Source organism: Penaeus monodon, chromosome 39 (assembly GCF_015228065.2).
Source record: "Penaeus monodon isolate SGIC_2016 chromosome 39, NSTDA_Pmon_1, whole genome shotgun sequence".
Classification (NCBI taxonomy): Eukaryota; Metazoa; Arthropoda; class Malacostraca; order Decapoda; family Penaeidae; genus Penaeus; species Penaeus monodon.
The window spans coordinates 28,434,974-28,447,092 of NC_051424.1; the positions used below are offsets into that span (position 1 = coordinate 28,434,974).

A 12,119-nucleotide genomic window follows, 5' to 3' on the forward strand; every position below is an offset into this window, starting at 1 on the left:
CCCCCTTTCTAAAAGGGGGGGGTTTTGGGGCACCAAAGAAAAAAAAAAAGAAGAAAAATGGACCAAAAACAAACCCAAAACCGGCACCAAAAACCACCCCAAACCCCCAAGGGGACCATTTTCCAAACCTCGGGGCCCTTTTTTTTCGGGTGGGGGTTTTTTTTTGAGCCAAAATCAAAGAAAGAAAAAAAAAGAAAGAAAAAAAAAAAAAAAACCCAAAACCCAACCCACACACACCCCCAAAAAAAAACCCCCCCAAACACCCCCAACCCCCCAACCCCGCCCCCACCCAAAAGCCCTCCCACCCCCCCCCCCACCCGTTCTTTTACTTTTGGAGTTGTTTTTTGGGGGTTTTTTAACGGTTTTTTTTCAACCATTTACGGGCCCAAATCTTGTCGGAAAAATCCAGGCCCAATCCGGAAAAAAGGCTGTAATCCCCCCTTTCCTCAGGGCCCGGTTTTCCCCCCCCCGGCTTTTCGCCCCCCCCCCCCCACTCGAGGAACAAGGAAGAAAAAAAAAGGTGAGAGGGGTCTTTTTTCCATTCTCCTACTTTAGAAACCACAAATTTTTTAAAACTGGAAATAAAAACAAGCCGTTAAAGCCCGGGGGGGCCCCGAACTAAAAAACCTTTCTCCGGGGGAACAGCTTTTACTTTCCGCCCCGTGAAAACAAAAAGGGGGGGGGACCCCCGGGACCCCGGGGTTTTAAAGGCCATGGAGAAATTCAAAGGTTTTTCGATTTTATTGGAGGACCTTCGTTTTTTTTTAAAAATAGTTGGGTGGATCTTGGAATTTTAAGACGTTTGGGCCCCTTTTTTTTCTGTACCCCAAAAAAATTTTTTTTTCGATTTTTTTTGTTTCCGGTGGTTTGGTTTTCTTTAAAATTTTAAAACCAGCCCGGGTTTTGGGGGGGGGGGGGGGGTTTAAAAGGGTGTTAATTTCAGGTTTTTCCCCTTATTTTTATTTGAAGAAACAGTTTTGTACCAAAAAAATTTTAAGATTTATAAATTTAACCCGAACAGTTTGTCCTTTTAATTTCCCCCCCCCGGTTTTTAAAAACTTGAGGGAATGGGTTTTGGTTTTTTTTAATTTTTTCCCCTTTTTAAAAAAGCCGAATTCATTTTTCACATCTCCTCCCAAACGGGTTCCCCTTTTTCCCCCTTTGTTTCCTCCCCTCAATTGAAGGGTTTTTTCCCCAAAACCCAATTTAAAAAAAACATCAAAAAACATTATTGGGTTAAAATTTTTTCAAAAGATTAGGCCGGAAAAATTTGATCCCAAAAAAAATTTTTTCCCCAAAACATGCTGGTCGAATCCCGGAGGCCTGTTTTTTTCCCCCTTTAAATTTGCCCCCGTGGCCTCGCGGCAATCCGACCCAAAAACCCTCAGCAAATTGGGTGGTTCCCCGCCCCACTCTTGGGCCCCTTCCCCTTTACTTGACCTCCACCCGCCAAGCCTCCATTCTGGAACTAGGTAAAAAAAAATTTTTAATTCCGTGGGTTTAAAGATCCTTTTTTTATAAAAAAACGTTTGGGCATCTTCACCTTTTTTCAAAAAAATTACTGTAATTTTTTCGGTCTCCTAAAGCCTTGATAACTAATATTATGAAGAGAACAACCGCCGGGGAAAAGGGGTTGGAGGGTAAGAAAAAAATCAGTAGGGTGAATGGGGAACCCCCCCTTTTCCCTTTAGAGTCGCCCCAGGACCCGCACTCTCCTTCACCCGGGGGGCCCTTTTTGATCCCGGGTTTTTCCCGGGTGGGGGGTTTTTTTTGGGAAGCGGGGTTTAATTAACCTGTTTTTATTTTTTCCTTTTTTCCTTTACTTTGCCATGAAATACGTAATTTTTGGGAAAGGGTTTTAAATGGTTAGTTTTTTAAAAAAAAAGTTAAAAGCCCAAAAGGCCCGGGGGGGGGGAAGGGGGGGGAAAAAATTTTCCCCTTTTTTGGTAGGGGAGCTGGAAAAGCTAACAACTTTTTTGGTTTTTCCCAAGGGTGGTTTTTGGGGCGAAATCCGGAAAACGTTTTCTCCTACAAAGGGGGGGGTTCCTCGATTCTCCGTTTTTGGCCGGGGTTTTCCCCCCGGGAATTCCCCCGCCCCCCCTTTCCCCCTACCGACCCCAACCCACCCCCCCCTTGTGGAAAAGGAAAAAAAACTCAAAAATTAAAAAAAACATAAAATCCATCAGAGTTTACACCTCAAAAAAAAAACGCTTTGACAAAAATTTCCAAAAGTTGGTTGGGGGCCCCCCCCCTTTTTTTTCCCCCTACACAGACCGCCCCAAGGGGGTGGAAACTGGTCGGGGGGGTGACCTCGGGAAAAAGCGGGGGTTTTTTTTTGATTTCGCCTGGGGGGTTTGGGTTCGCTACGATTCCCTACTAGGCCCTCCCCCCAGTCCCGGGGTAGGTTTTTGGGGGGGCCTTTTTCCCCTTGCCCTTTGGCTGGTTTCCAAGAAAAACCCTTTTAAAACCCAAAATAATTTTTTAATAAAAGTTAAAATTTAAGGAATATAACAATAAAAGAAAAATATATTAAATTTTTTTAATTTAAAAATTTTTTTAAAATTTTAAAATATTTTTTTTTTTAAAAAAAAAATTAACTTTAATTTTTCCCCTTTAAAATTTTGGGAAAGGCTTCATTCCACTGATTGTCCCCCCCCCCCCGAAAACCTTCCCCTTTGGTAACATTTTACTTATTTACCCCCCCCGGGGAAATTTTTTTTTTTTTTCTTTTTTTCCCTTTTGCGTTTAAAAAAAAATTAATTATGTATTTTAAAAATTTTATTAAAAAATTTTTTTATTTTTTTTTTTTTTTTAAATTTATTATTTTTTTTTTTTTTATAAAATATATTTTTAAAAAATTTTATAAAAAATTATATAAAAAAAAAATTAAAAAAATATTTTATAATTTAAAAAATATAATAAAATATAAAACAAAATAATAAATATAATAAATAATAAATTTTATTAAAAAAAAAAAATTATTTTAAAAAATAATTTTTTTAATATAATTTTTAAAAAATTTTTATAAAAAAATTTTAAAAAAAAAAAGTAAAAACCCCCCGAATTGTTTTTTTGAATTGAAAATTTTCTAATTTTTATTCAAGGCAAACCGGGCAAACCCCCCCTTCAAAAATCCTCCCCCAAAAAAGGTGAAAAAGGGTTTTTTTAAAATTTCCCAAGGGGAGGAATTTTTTAAAGGAAATAATTTATTTTTTTGGGGTTTTTTTTTTATTTATTTTTTATTTTTTTTTTTTATAAATATATTCATTTGCTTACTCTTATTTACTATATAAAGCGGGATGTGATATAAAGGACAAAGGAAATGTAGATTGCATCTCATTATTTGTTTATTTACTAATTTGGTAAATAAATGAATAAAATCTCATTGACCATCCATACACAACAACAAAAAATAATAATAACTAACTAAATGAATAAAGTCCGCCTTATCTTGATATTTAACCCAACTTCCATCTCGGCGACTGATAGATAATACATCTTTGTTCGAATAACTAATCATTGTCCGAATAAATCAGGTTGTTTCGAATACCTTTATCCATTTTAGAATGATTTATCTTTGTTCGAGTAACTTATCTTTGTCTGAGTAATTTTTGTGTGTTAGAATGATGAGATCTTTGTTCAGTTAATTATATTTAGTTCTGTTAATTCATATCTGTTCGAATAATTTCTCCTCGAATAATCAGTCTGTTCGAATAATTTCTCCGGTTCGAATAAATTCAACTTTGTTCGAATAATCAGTCTTTGATTTGAATCGTTTCTCTTCTTCCGAATAATTCCTCTCAGTTCTAATAATTTTTCTTCATTCGAATAATTTTTCTTTATCCGAAAAACGTATATCTATCTATCTATCTATCTATCTATCTATCTATCTATATATATATATATATATATATATATATATATATATATATCCGAATAATGAATCGGTGTTCGAACCTTGAACCTTTGTTCGAACAGACCTGAACGGTGACAGCGGCTTCATCACCCCCGTCCCCGTCAACGCCTCCTACGAGAATAATATGGACTGCGAGTGGCGGATAACGACTCCCGAAGGCACCAAGGTCGTCCTCGATTTCTTCTCCTTCGATCTGGAGGATGACCCGGACTGCAGCTTCGATTACCTGGAGGTGGAGGACCTGGTGACGGGTCTCTCTCTTGGAAGGTAGGTCGCGGGTTGGCCGGGTTGGTGACCTGTAGGTTTTTGGGTTTTCTGGATCTAGTGACCTGTATCTTTTTTTTAATCTATTGACCTGTGGTTTTTGGGATTTCCGGAATTAGTGACCTGTAGGTTTTGGGTTTTCTGGAGCTAGTGACCTGTATTTTTTTTTTTTTATCTAGTGACCTGTAGGTTCAGTCTTTCCATTAGTTCGTAAAAGGAATGTTCGCGTAGACTTGAAGAGGTGAGACAGCGATATTTGATGAGCGTTTATCGAATAACTACAAGTATTGAAGTATTTTTCTGGAGGGCATAAGATTAAGCCAAAATAAAATATAAGACGAACGACACATAAAAAAAACAAAAAACGAAACAAAAAAACAAAAAATCACATATAAAATATTTTTTAAAAAATTGAGCTAACGAAAAAAGAAAACGAACGAACGAAGCGTAAAAAAACAAAAAACAAAAAATATAAAACAAAATATAGAAAAAAGCTAAAAAATAAATAGAAAAATTCAAGCATGTGTCGACCTGCAGGAACCATTCAGCGTTCGCAACCAGTCGGGGTCAGGTTCCACTCTCCATCGTTGGCCGCCTTCCTCGTCTCAGCGCTCTCTATTCCGTCGTGAGATTTCTTTACCTTAGTGAATTTGATTTTTTTTTCTTAAATTTTTACTTTTGGGTTAGATTTTTTCTCCAATGTTTACTTTTGGATGATTTTCCTTCCTTAATGTTACTTTTTAGTGGATTATGATTTTTTTCTTCCTAAATGTTTACTTTTTAGTGATTATGAATTTACTTCTTCAATGTTCGTCTTAGTAGATTACGATTTTTTTCTTTAAATTTTACTTTTAAATGGATTATGATTTTTTTTCTTTCAAATGTTTACTTCTCATGGTTATGATCGATTTTCTTCAGATTTTACCTTTAGTGGTTTAAAAAAATCTTTTAAATGTTTATATTTTAGTGGATTAGATTTTTCTTTCAAATGTTTACTTTTAAATGGATTATAATTATTTTTTTTTTTTTTTTTTTTTTTTACCTTTTAGTGGATTATGAAATTTCTTTCCTACAAATTCGTATTTTAAAGGATCATGATTTCATCTGCCTTTCGGAATGGTAGAGAAGCAGTGAGTTTTGTTTCGAAAGTAGAAGTGTTTAGATAAAGTTGAATGAAAGAGTAATAAGAAAATGTACGAAGGGAAGGAATGATAAAAGGCTGATAAAAGGGAAAACAGGAAAATGAAGAATGTATATCTAGTTCATGGTTAGAGTTCTTTATATTGTGTTCTTATCTATATTTATCCAACAATCTATCTGTATGTCTATCTTTTTACTCACCCATATTTATCTATCTGTATGTCTATCTTTTTACTCACCCATATTTATCTATCTGTATGTCTATCTTTTTACTCACCCATATTTATCTATCTGTATGTCTACCTATCTATTCATCTATCTACTCATCGTGAATTCATCGCATGCTTTCACGACTTGCTTCAACCTAATTCACACACACCAAAAAGGCTAAATTATCTCCATTACTTTCCTATATTACTTATTATATTATTATTATATTATATTATTACTTACTATATTACTATATTTCCTCTATTACTTTCTCTATTACTTTTCTCCATTATATCCTCGCTACAGAAACGACAACTCCCGCTGTCTCCAGCTTCTGTAGCGGATCCCTTGGTAAGGACTGACGAAGTGTTTCAGAATTCTTAGTCAGGTGGTCATATTGCTTCGCGTTTTTTTAGTTTTATCCATTTATGTTTTTATTTGTTTATTCATTTATCTAACTATTATTATTGTTATTATTATTGTTATTATTATTATTATTATTGCTATTATATTTATAATTGTAATTATGTTTATAATGATAATAATTATTAACATTATTACACTGTTATAACAATTTTTATCATTATCATTATCATCATTTTCACTAACGCACATTCTTGACAAAGCTCCTTAATTATGAAAACAAGAACACTCATGTCTCCAGTAACAATACTTTTCAGTTTATCAGGATTCTCTCAGTTCACAAAGTCCCGAGGTTTCACTTTCCATACGTAGCTTTGATTATCAGGTAAAATCTCCAACTAACATCGTGCAATTTTCAGTGTGGATGTTTTGATTGGGGAGGTGGGGGGGGGGGATATGCCTTTGATGGCCTGGTGTTTGAAAGGAAATTGTGATGGATCTGCCGTTTTTCATTTTAAAAAATGCTAAATGCCTTATATGGCAGTTATTTACAACTACAAGGGAGTGTTTTTTTTAAATATACTTTTTTTTTTTTTTTTATTAGATAACAGTAGCCAATTGCATGCAGGAATTCCTCTAGAGTCTTCTGCAGTGTCTCATTTTTGGCCAACTGTTATTGGCCAACCGTCCATTATTTGCTTACTGAAAGTTCGTCCTGCCATCATTGGCCTTTTTTGGACGCTGTTCTATTAATGGCCCTCTTTTTTGGCCGTCCTTTTATTATTGGGCCTCGTTTTTGGCCGTCTTTTTATTATTGGCTCTCTTTTTTGGCCGTCCTTTTCTCACTGGCTCTCTTTTTTGGCCGTCCTCATATCACTGGCCCTCTTTTTTGGCCGTCCTCATATCACTGGTCCTCTTTTTTGGCCGTACTTTTATGACTGACCTTCTTTTTCGGCCGTCTTTTTATTATTGGCACTCAATTTTTGTGACCCCGTACAATACCAGCAAAGGATAATCGACAGATGACATTAATAACTTTCTGATCACTTTGCCACATTTCACCGGGAGTGTTCGCACAATCAGCCCGGAGTGTAAACCAGTTACCCTTTCATTCCTTACTTAAAATGCTGCTGCACACTTATGACACACTTTTGGGAGGAATCTTGGACCAGTCCCTTGGAAATGAAGGATCCTACTGGGTGCCAGCGATGTTCTTAACCCCTTTGTTATTGAGTGTCCATCCGTCAGTGTGTACACTATAGTTTCCTTACAAGACCATTTTTCATTGTAGGATGTTCTGGTAGGAAAAAAACTGGTCACCCTACCGTATCGTCCCGAGGCTTAATGCGCATATTTGTCAATGGATTTGTTCCCTACGTCCACTTGGATGTCGGAACCGACTTTGGGAGTATTTTGATCAGGGTAGGGGTGGCTGAGTGTCGCTCACGTAGCTCGTCTTCCCGTACTGGCTGTATTTCTTATGTTCAGAGCTCGTTTCAAAACACAATCATCGAGAGATTTTCTCTTGCATAATAGTACTTAACGATTAGGTTGATCATTTGATAAAAAATAATAATGAATAAATAAAATGAAAGAAAGCCGCGAGTTGTAGGTATGCACTTTCTACAGTAGGCCCAACGCAGGTTGAACCAAGAGAGTGATAGCTCCTCCCTTGAGTCTTATATTTCCAAAGCTAGATAACTAGTGAAAACTTCAAACTCGAAAGACATATCACAAGAACCCAGAAATCCAATAATACAAAAAAAGAAGAAGAAAAAAAGCACACACACCAATAAAGAGAAAAAAAAACGAATGAAAACGAGAGAAAAATAATCTATTGTCCCACCCTCTCTTTGACTGGACAGCATTGGATTTATACTACGGCAGCATCAGTCCAACTCCGGACTCTTTGCCTTACAATAACAACATGGACTGCGAGTGGACTCTGACGACGCCGGAAGGAACCATCATTTTCTTCCACTTCACGAGCTTCGATCTGGAGGACGATACAAATTGCATCTTTGATTACCTTCAACTCCAGGACACGTCAAGACCTGGACAATACCTCGGAGGGTGAGTATAACGTATTTTTTTTTTTTCTTTTACTTGGTTTTCTTTCTTTCTGTCTCATCTTCGATTCTCTTTTTGGAGTGTCATACCTTTTATTTCCCTTGTTCTCATTCTTTCTTATCTTCTTTATTCGAGTCCATAGAAGTTATTTTACTTTGCTCTGAAGAGATAGAGAGTGAAGGGGCAGTTCCGTCTAAACGCTCATCTCAAACGTCCATCCAATTAGCTTGATTCCACCTGCTAGACTCAGCCCCTGGACCCAGACCTACCTCGGTTCACACAGCCTTTCGGTTTGGTTACATTATACAACTCACCGGGATTGAGTTGTCTAAACTGGCTTCAGAACTTTTTTTTAAATAGTTTTAATAACTGCCTGATGACATTTACCAATTGCAAAGACGACCATAGATTATAGATCATTATTTCCCACAATAAAAGGCCAGAAAACGCTCTGGGCTTAGCATCCTTCGTTCCCCAGACGACTAGATTTGGTCATACAGAGGTAAACCGAACTTGGCTTGGTTTGGGAGTTAAGTAAGACCAGCTTACGACTGACTAAATGAACCCACAAATCCTGCCAAATAAAACACAGCACGCAACATAAACAACTGTGTTTCGTTTCATTCAATCTGTACATATATATTACCGTGTTCGTGTTTGTGTTCGCATAAATCCTGCCTCAACTGAACTATCAAACGGGGAACTATCTCTCAAACAGGGCATTATCTCAAACGGGTCATTGCCTCTCAAACGCGTCACTATCTCCATCTATCAAACGGGGCACCATCTATCAAACGGGACATCCTATCAAACGGGCACTTTTTATTAAACGCGCCACTATCTCTCAAACAGGGCACTATCTCTCAGACGCGTTCACTGTCTCTCAAACGCGTGCATTTTTTATCAAACGCGGCATTATCTCTCAAACGCGTGCACTTTTTATCAAACGCGGCATTATCTCTCAAACGCGTGCACTTTTTATCAAACGCGGCATTATCTCTCAAACGCGCCACTATCTCTCAGACGCGTCACTGTCTCTCAAACGCGTGCACTTTTTATCAAACGGGGCACTATCACGCAGCACCTGCATTCTCCAGGGGTCGTCTGTGCGGCAGCGAAGTCCCAGACGACATCTACTCCGTCAGCAACCAGGTCGTAGTCAGGTTCCGTTCCGATTCCTCCGTCGTTGGCCGCGGCTTCGTCCTCCACTTCGCCAGCCTCTACGTCGGTAAGGTCGTCGGTTAAATCAGTTAGCGTTCAAAAGGTTAAGCAAAATGTCTCATCTTTTGCATGACACAAAAGAAGCGTAGTATGTGCAAAATGGATTAATTGATGAATACGCCATGAATAAATGAATAGGTAGATAGATAGATTAGTAGATAGATGAATAAATAAATCAATAACTTATCATATATAATGATAATATTAGCAAGAATGAATTAAGAACAGGTAACAGTGTCCATCTGACTGACAATGTTAAGCATGATAATAGTGCTATAATTACATAATAACTGGTTTTGGTAATACTGATAACAGAAATACATACATATATAACATTCCAGATCTAATCACAAGCACCACGTCAACAACACCAGAAACAACTTCTATATTGAATTGTAAGTTAAAAGCCTTTTTTTTACGCCAAGAACTAACGTCTTGCTATATTACCTTATACCTGTGTGTGTATCTTCAAATTGGAAATCAGTTTATGAAATGTCATCATCATTCACATTTTTGTCATAATCTCAGTAAGATCATAGTAATGATGGTCTGTCATCATTACCATCATCATCGTCATCACCACCACCATCACCACCACCATCACCATCACCACCACCACCACCACCATCATCATCATCATCATAAATCTTAATAACCATCATAAAATTATAAATTAAAAATATATAAATTTAAAAAAAATGTACATATCTCAAAAAGTAAATAAATAAATAGCTTTATACCTCTCCGGCCAGACACAGGCAGACGGCCTTCATCCACAACTGATGACTATATGAGCAAAGGTAATTTTTTTATTTTTATTTTTTTCAAAATAGAAAGAAGTCTACTGAGATTTTTTTTTTTAATATGATTTTTTTTATTATGATTTATTTTTATTTATTTATTTTTTTTTTAATATAAATTTCCTCGGGTTAAAACTGAAATAGAAGAGGGAAAATGGAAGAGAGGGAGGGGGAGGGAGGAGGGGGAGGGAGAGGGAGAGGGAGAGGGAGAGGGAGAGGGAGAGGGAGAGGGAGAGAGAAGGGAAGAGGAAGAAAGAGGGAGGGAAAGAGGGAGAGGGAGAGAGAGGAGGTAGGGGGAGGGGGAGAAGGAGAAAAAGTGGGAGAGAAAGTGGAAAAGGGGGTGGGGGAGAGGGAGAAGGAGCGAAAGAATAGAGAATCAAATGAGAAGAGAAAAAAAAAGAAAAATGAAAGAAAAGCGAGAACGAAAGGAAAAGAGACCGAGAAAAAGAGAGTAAAAACGAATTCTTAAACCGGAAAACAAAACACAACAGCCACTGCAACAAGCACTCTTCTCCAGGCGAATCGACAACTCCGGGTGAATCGACCACTCCGGGTGAATCGACCACTCCGGGTGAATGGATGACTCTTCCAGAAACTTCCTCCCCTCAAAAGTCGTCCTCAGCCCGAACGACTTATTGGCCGGATGTCCTCCCTTCAGGGTACTCGACGGGAACCTGGATGGACACGACCACTCCGGATGAAACGACCACTACAGTTGGATCGACCACTCCGGATGAATGGATGACTCTTCCAGAAACTTCCTCCCCTCAAAAGTCGTCCTCTGCTCGAACGACTTATTGGCCGGATGTCCTCCCTTCAGGGTACTCGACGGGAACCTGGATGGACACGACCACTCCGGATGAAACGACCACTCCGGATGAAACGACCACTACAGTTGGATCGACCACTCCGGGTGAATGGATGACTTTTCCAGACACGCCATTCCCTCAAACGTCGTCTTCAATTCCACGGGTGTCTTGGCCGGATGTCCTCCCTTCAGGGTACTCGACGGGAACCTGGATGGACACGACCACGCCCACCCCCGTCTGCGCCGCCCACAGCGGTGAGAATCCCTTTTTTTTAAGTTTTTCTTCACTGATAACATTTTCTTACTTACTTATTCTTTTTAGGATCAACATCAGGACATTTATGTTTATTGGATACATTCCCTACGTTTATCGTGCTCATTATCCTACCTTTGTCATTTCTCCGTCATTTCACTGAACGCAACCCCCCCCCCCCCCGCAGTCCTGACGGCGCCCTCAGGCACCCTGGGCGCCTCCTCGGCCTCCTCGTACCCCGACGACCTCTCGTGCGAGTGGGAGGTCGTGGCGCCGGACGACTCGACCATCCTGTTCGATTTCCTCGCCTTCGACGTCGAGTCTTGTAGCTCCTGCAGCTGCGATTACGTCGAGCTGCTCGACGCGGCGGCGCCCTGGCGGCCTCTGGGCGGGTTGGTCCCTAGCCTTTCTTCTGCTTCTTCTCCTTCTGCTTCTTCTTCTGCTTCTGCAGCTTCTCCTTCTGCTTCTTCTGTATCTTCTGCTTCCTCTTCTGTTTTCTCCTCTTTTTGCTTTGATTTATTCTCTATTCTTGCAGTGTTCTTTCTGTTGATTCGATTTAATTTGCCTTTGGTTTTCTGTCTTTTTTTATTTATCAATTCTTTTTTTTTTTTATTCAATTTGCTGTAATTTTTTCCCTTATTCTTTCAATGTTCTTGTTGATTCGATTTTTTTTTTTTTTTTTTGCATTTGGTTTTCTGTCTTCCTTTCCTTATTCAATTTGCTTTGATTTTCATTTTGGGTTTTATTTTCTTGTTTTTTTTTTCAATGTTCTTTTTTATTTTATCTTTATGTTTTTAGTTTATTCTTTTTTTTTTTTTTTTTTTTTTCCTTTTTTTTTTTACTTTGTCTTCCCATCTTTATCTTTTTTTGCTGTGTTTTTCCCTCTTTAATTTTGTTTAGATTTATTTCGTCTTTTTAATTTTTGATTTTTTTTTTCTTTTTTGTTTTGATTTTTGTCTCTTTTTTTGTTTGTTTTCATTTCCTTCCTTCTTTTCCTTTTTTCACTTTTGGTCCGATTTCCTTTCTTTCATTTTGCTTTGCCTTTCACTCCTCTCTTCCTTTTGTTTGTCCTTT

The 12,119-nt window shown here is 38.0% G+C and overlaps 1 protein-coding gene across 1 annotated transcript in view; it reads left to right on the plus strand.

Annotated features, from left to right (window-relative positions):
• Positions 1–12,119, plus strand: part of LOC119597373 (procollagen C-endopeptidase enhancer 2-like) — a 48,084-nt gene that overhangs the window by 33,992 nt on the left and 1,973 nt on the right. Inside the window, exons 2-8 of the mRNA XM_037946931.1 lie at positions 5,837–5,881; positions 7,759–7,966; positions 9,061–9,191; positions 9,526–9,579; positions 9,937–9,984; positions 10,502–11,047; positions 11,233–11,437. Coding sequence (XP_037802859.1) covers positions 7,821–7,966; positions 9,061–9,191; positions 9,526–9,579; positions 9,937–9,984; positions 10,502–11,047; positions 11,233–11,437 — 1,130 coding nt within the window. The 5' untranslated portion in view covers positions 5,837–5,881; positions 7,759–7,820. The remainder of the gene's footprint in view (positions 1–5,836; positions 5,882–7,758; positions 7,967–9,060; positions 9,192–9,525; positions 9,580–9,936; positions 9,985–10,501; positions 11,048–11,232; positions 11,438–12,119) is intronic.